The sequence below is a fragment of the Eumetopias jubatus genome, unplaced genomic scaffold, assembly GCF_037043125.1.
Source record: "Eumetopias jubatus isolate StellerSeaLion01/CBP00866 unplaced genomic scaffold, mEumJub1_p1.0 scaffold_9, whole genome shotgun sequence".
NCBI lineage: Eukaryota > Metazoa > Chordata > Mammalia > Carnivora > Otariidae > Eumetopias > Eumetopias jubatus.
Window position 1 is genome coordinate 96,372,705 of NW_028274815.1, and position 6,000 is coordinate 96,378,704.

Genomic DNA, 6,000 nt, shown 5'->3' on the forward strand with positions numbered 1-6,000 from the left:
CTGAACTCTCTGTACCTCAGTCTCCCCAACACAAGAGCCTGTATACTATCATTCCCCCAAAAAACTTATTTCACTCAAAGAAAAGGAATCTCCTTAAGGAAAAAGAGAGTTGCCAAAATCCTGTCCTCTCAGCCAACTTCCACCAAGCCTTGGAATTCTCAGCAAATGGCTGGTTTTGCAATTCTTTTGGCTTTGCCAACCCTCTGGGGTATTAAAAAAAAAAAAGAAGAAGAAGAAAGAAAAAGAAATCTTCCCACAAGGATTCAAGGCTTGCAAGTAAAGGAAATCTTTGAGAAAAATCTGGGTTGATGAGCAGCTAAGAAAAGCCAGGAGAGACACATCTATATATGTTTAGGCAGAAAATAGAAAAGGTTGAAAAGCAATGTGTTTCTAAAATACTGCTTCTATGAAAGCAACCTTCTGTTACTCCTTTACTCTCCCTAGTCGACTGAAAAAGGCAGCGTGATTCCCATTTTCTATTCATGTCCTCCTAAGCTGAGGCTAGGGAATGCAGTGGCATCCAGCTTGGATGCAAATGGGCTTGCGTTCAAATCCTGCCACTTAATGAAGTGACACCAGGCAAAGCACTCACATTCCACAGCTCCGTGTTAGCCCATGAAAAATGGGTAACAACACTGAATTTGATGGACGGGGGCAGAATTCTAAATTGTGAGATTAAAATGTATGCCAGTAACTGAGCTCCTGAGGCATGGTAACTAGTTTTTAACACAGGTCCTGTAGTTCAGAAATCAAAACAGCTTTTTTACTCAACAAGCATCTTTTGAGCATCTACTGTGGGCGGGTGACACAGATGACAAAGGTGAGCAAAGGTCACAGGGTCCCTGACCTCCTGGAGCTTAGAATCTGGTGAACAGGACAGATTACTCAAACCAAAACCAAATAAATACATAATTGCCAACTGTGATAAATGCTATGAAGGGAAAACTGAGGGTGTTCAGAGAACAAAACAGGGGATCTAGTCAGGTCAGGAAGATCTTGGGCCTGGAGGTGAAGGATGAACTGCTGTAATGGTGACTGTGGAACAGCATGTGTGGCAGGTCTGGGACTAGAAGAAGTGTCACCCTTTTCAGGAGCAGAAGAAAGGCCTAAGTAGCAAAGCATGGAAGGGAAGGCAGGGAAGGAAGATAATGCTGGAGAATCCAGCAAGGCATCTCCCTGTCAGCCACAGGAGGGATCGAGAGGTTGTGGTCTTTGTCCTCTGAGGAAGAGGAAGCCACAAAGCTAAAGATGTGCTCTCAGATCTGCAACGGAAATTTGCAGTTCAGACACCCACACGGCGCTCTTTCCAAATACCACCTGTGGACCCCATACCTGACTTCAGATGCACTGCCACATTATCATGATTGGAAGGTATTTCAAATATGCATGTATTATTCACCATTTACCACCTTGGGAAATGTCTCTGATCTGTAAGTTATTATCCCTTGGACCCCTGGTTTTCCAAAGACAGCCACAACACACATGCCCATGGTACATACCAACACACATACCCATCTGCTTGCCTTACGATATACCCTGATGCTCCTCCACTGAGTAAGTGGCGGTTTCTCTGTCACCCCTTTTTGAACTTGGGTTGACATCTGTCACTGTCTTGGCCAAAAGAAAACAGTGGAAGTCATACCGTGTCATTTTGGAGGCTAAGACAGAAAAATGCTGTGCACTTCCACTTTATCCTCTTGGAACACAGCTGCTGTGCTATGAGGAAGTTCAAACTAAGGCACATGGAGAAGCCATATGGAGAGGCCACATATAGGTGTTCTGGTTGATAGCCCAGCTGAGGGTCCAGCCAACAGTGGGCATCAACCCCAGACATGGGAGTGATGTTGCCTCCAGATGACTGCCAACCCAGCTGTCAAGTCACCCAGCCTTGCACTCTTTCCAGCTGAGGCCCCAGACATGGAGCAGAGATAAGCCATCCCTACTACACCCTGTCCAAAGTATCCATGAGCAAAAAAATAAAATGGTAGTTTTACACCACTATATTTTGGGGTAATTTGTTATTAGCAATAGTAACTGGACCAGATATGTGTGTGTGTGTGTGTGTGTGTGTGTGTGTGTGTGTATAAACTTTGAACTATATATATTACATATATATATTTCTCCCTTACTCATTATTCACCTACCTAAGAACTTTCTAGAGGGAATGTCTATAACCACTGCTGAGTTAGAACCTCTGGGCTTTTTTCACACAACTTCTGGAAAAAAGGGGGACCAGTTTCCTTACTTCAAAGAAAAATTAAACACTTTCAAACCACTCAAAACACACACAAGTAATCCATTCTCACTGCAAAAACAAGAAAAAGAGAAGAAAACCCTTGTTAGCAAATCTGACACCTTATTTCAATTGGCTTTGAAAACCGATGGAAAATGAGATCTTTATCAGCAACAACTAAATAGAGCACCTAGGCCCTCTTGCTTCCTCTACCACCGAACGCTCGAACGTCAGCAGAGTGTGTGCAAGCTTAAATAAGGCAATGCACATAAAATGTCCTTGTTTTAGCACAGTGCCTGGCACTTAAAAGCCCACCAAGTTCCAGTTATTATTACTGCTTTTGCTGCCCTGAGGGTTAACCTTTGTCTTGATTCCAGCACTAACCCTTCCTTTAATAATGCTTGCATCCCATATCAGCAGAAAGGACTCTATATTGGAGTTCAGTCAGATGTCCAGAAAGGGAGCTCAGATTCCATATGATCAGAAATGTTATACAACACTGTGTAACCCAACTTCCATGCTTCTCTACTTTGGTTTGGTGAAAGGACTGTCCTCTTTATAAAAAAAGAAAAATCAATATGTGTTAGAAAACAGGCTTCTGAGAAGTTACATTTAATCACTGCATGGCTTTCAAGGGGAATAAATAAAAATATCCCCCTTTGATCATTAGCAAGGTACCCCCCATGTGGTTATATAAATATTACAAAGCTGCACCCAGATGGTGGCATGAATACCAGGGAACAGACGTGGGATCAAAGAGCCAGGCCACCTCAGGTTGGTTCCTCCCTCTACTCCTCAATTGCTGTGTGACCTTAAGTGAATCACTCAGCCTCTCCCAGACACAGTGTCTTTAAAACAAGGCTAAATTCCAAACATTTTATCCATACTGAAAGGACCCTTAAGTAGAATAGCACCCAAGTTTCCAGGGTAAAAGTCACTATTCAAATGCTTAAGTTTGCTAAATGACAACCCCCAAGCTAAATGATCACTTGCAGATTCACACACATTAATTAATTAGCTCAAAAAAATTAGCTCAAAAAACCTGAGCCTTGCTGAGAATCAGCTAGGCGTCATATAATGAAATTATAAGTATCTACCTGAAGAAAAGGTGACTAGGGACAGAATTAGGACTGGCATGCCATCTGAGGCCTGGATGGCATCCCCCTTCACACTGCTAGCTTTTCACTATTACCGCCAGTTGCTGGGGTAGGGGTATTCTGAAGCCCTACATTTATGGGAGGGGAGAGAGAGGCAGAAAGAATATGGGAGGAGAGAGATCAAGGGAAGGGACAGGGAAAAGAGCTGTGCTATGGAACTAAGTCCAGAGTTGGTGGCACCTGAAAAGAAATGTCACTGCTAGGGAAACCATTTCAAAATGACATTCAAGTCACCAGGTTTCAAGTTTACAGAGTGTCTGCCACCCCCTTTCTCCCTGAACATCCCAGCTTTCCCAGGGCCCAGGCAGCCCCCTGCCACTGATGGACTTAACTGTATGGGTCACATTCTCCTTCCAGAAAAACGTCTTTTATAGCCTGACAGTGGTGGAAACTCTAGGACTCACAGAGCCCCAGCACACAGGAAAAATGGCCGGCATGTAATTGACTTCGCATGGTCCTTTCCAAAGGTGGCATCAAGTACAGACTGGCTTTGCACTCATAAAAATCCGGTAGATTAAAGAGAGGTGAAAGAAAACCCTCCTCGTGAGAATCAGTCAGTAGCTGCTTTTGGCAGGTCTGGCACTGCCCTGCGAGAGAGGTCCAGCTTCCCTCCCCAGCACAGCCCCCTTCCCGATGTCAGTCCCCATCACCAGATAATCTGGGATTCAGGAGAAAGGGAGAGAGCTGTGGAGTCCCAACGGCTCCACTGAAGACTCGGGCAGACTTTCTCATATTACCCTATATGAGGAAGTCTGTCAAGAGGTCTGTTAAGAGCTGAACCAAGCCCGACCATATGCTTTCCCCCCGGAAGCATGAGACCAGCCAATTTGGGGGAGATCCCTTTTTTAATTGATGCCACCCTTTTACCATCACTATCAAAAGGCTTTTATTCTGCACTTCCTAACGCTTTGTATCAGAGCTACATCTATCTTAACACCAAAGCACGTATTTGTAACGGCTTTTTCTCACAACCATTTTTACGGCTGTTTTCCCACGAACTGTGCCACTTGAACGGCTGGGATATAAAACCGTTTTTACAACAGTTATTCTTCCAAGTCTCTCCCTCCGTTATTTAGACAGCTGCCCCCCAGGGTCCAAACTGTTTTCAGTGGACAACTGTTCTGAGCACATTTCTCCACAAGGTCTATTTCAGCTCAAGAAAAGCCAAGGACAAAGATAAGACAAAAGTTGTGGGTAAAGGGCAGACCCACTGCAGGGCACCATAAGAGCAGTCGACAGCGTGATGGGCAGGGCAATCTAAATCATTTCTTCCAGAATTGCAAGTGCACAAAAGGGATCAGCCTTCCCAGTGAGTGGTCAGTGAAAGAGAACAAGTACATTCCTAAACCCTAGCCAGGTGACCAACACTTTTTTTCCTACCCGAAGTTCCGGGCACCTGTTCTGGAAAAGTGGGTATGGAGCTCTCTACCTGGTACATACCGCCTGTTCTGTGTGGGGAACACTGGAGAATTACGTGTTCTGGCCAGTCAACCAGCCCCCTTCGTGCCCGCAACAAGCCAAAGGTATACAGGCGGTTACCTGCACAGGTACCGAATCTTAATCAGGACCACTTTATTGCTGGCCTGGGGGGGGGGGGGCGCTTCTTTAGGGTAACAGCCCCCGCCGCCTCTACCACCAGTCCCTCCAGCCGGTTGGTAAGAAGGATAGAGCCAAGAGGCACAGGTAAGTGTTCCCGGGGCCAGCCGGGCGGCCCCACGTGCTGGCCGCGTTTCTACTGCGCGGTCCTCGCCTCCAGGGCACCCTCCTCCTGAGCCCCTCCAAGGGGCAGAGGGAGTCCTCGTGCCCGGAACCCCCTCCCACCGGCCAGCCTGCTCGCCCTGAGCCCGGCCCGGGAGCCCCGAGCTCCCGGAGCCGCAGCGCCCACTCGGGGCGAGCCGCGAGCACTCACCATTATGCTCTTGCATGCTCGACAGCGACCAGAGCAGCAGCGCCACCAAGGCCAGGAAGCAGAGCTGGCTCAGCAGAAGGTCCCTCCGGCGGCTCCGGCGACGCTCGCGGTCCTCGTCGTCGGGCGACGGCATCCTCGGGCGGCAGGGCAGCGGCCCCGGCGGGGGCCCCGGCGGGCGGCGGCCGCTCCTGTCGCGGGCGGCCGCGGCGGGGACGGCGGCGGGAGGCAACCCTGCGCGCTGCAGCCGCGCGTCCTCGCTGCGCTCCCGCTCGGCCGCCGCCGCCTCCTCTTCCTCTTCCCCGCCGCTGCCGGGCTCGTCGTCTTCGTCCTCGTCGTCGCTGTCGCTCAGTCCCTCTTCGCCCTCCTCCTCCTCCTCCTCGCCGCTGGCCCGCGCCGCCGCCTCCCGGCGCTCGGGGTCCCTCTCCTCCTCGCGCGCCATGGCTCCCACGCTCGGCGTCCGCGCTCGGCCTCGGGCGGCGGCGCGGCGGAGGCGGCGGGGGCGGCCGGGAGGCGGGGGCGGCGGCGGCCGAGGAGGAGGAGCGGGGAAGGACCGGCGGGAGGAGGGCCCGCCGCTGGCCAACTCCGCCGGCTGGCGAGGCCACCCGGGCTGGCTCCGGCCTCGCCGGCTGCGGGAGCGCGTCGCGGGGCCGCCCGCCCCCTCACTCCATGGTCCGCGCGCGGGGAGCGGGGAGCCGGGGCGA

The 6,000-nt window shown here is 50.3% G+C and overlaps 1 protein-coding gene across 5 annotated transcripts in view; it reads right to left on the reverse strand.

Moving 5' to 3' along the window:
• The window catches only part of SLC24A3 (solute carrier family 24 member 3), a 477,466-nt gene extending 471,691 nt beyond the window's left edge, over positions 1–5,775 (reverse strand). For all 5 annotated transcript variants that reach the window (XR_015768980.1, XR_015768979.1, XM_088026689.1 and 2 more), the window contains exon 1: positions 5,300–5,775. Coding sequence is in view for 3 of the 5 variants with exons in the window: in XM_088026689.1 (XP_087882815.1) it covers positions 5,300–5,738 (439 nt within the window). In the remaining 2 variants the exon portion in view is untranslated. The remainder of the gene's footprint in view (positions 1–5,299) is intronic.
• Between the last annotated feature and the right edge of the window lie 225 nt (positions 5,776–6,000).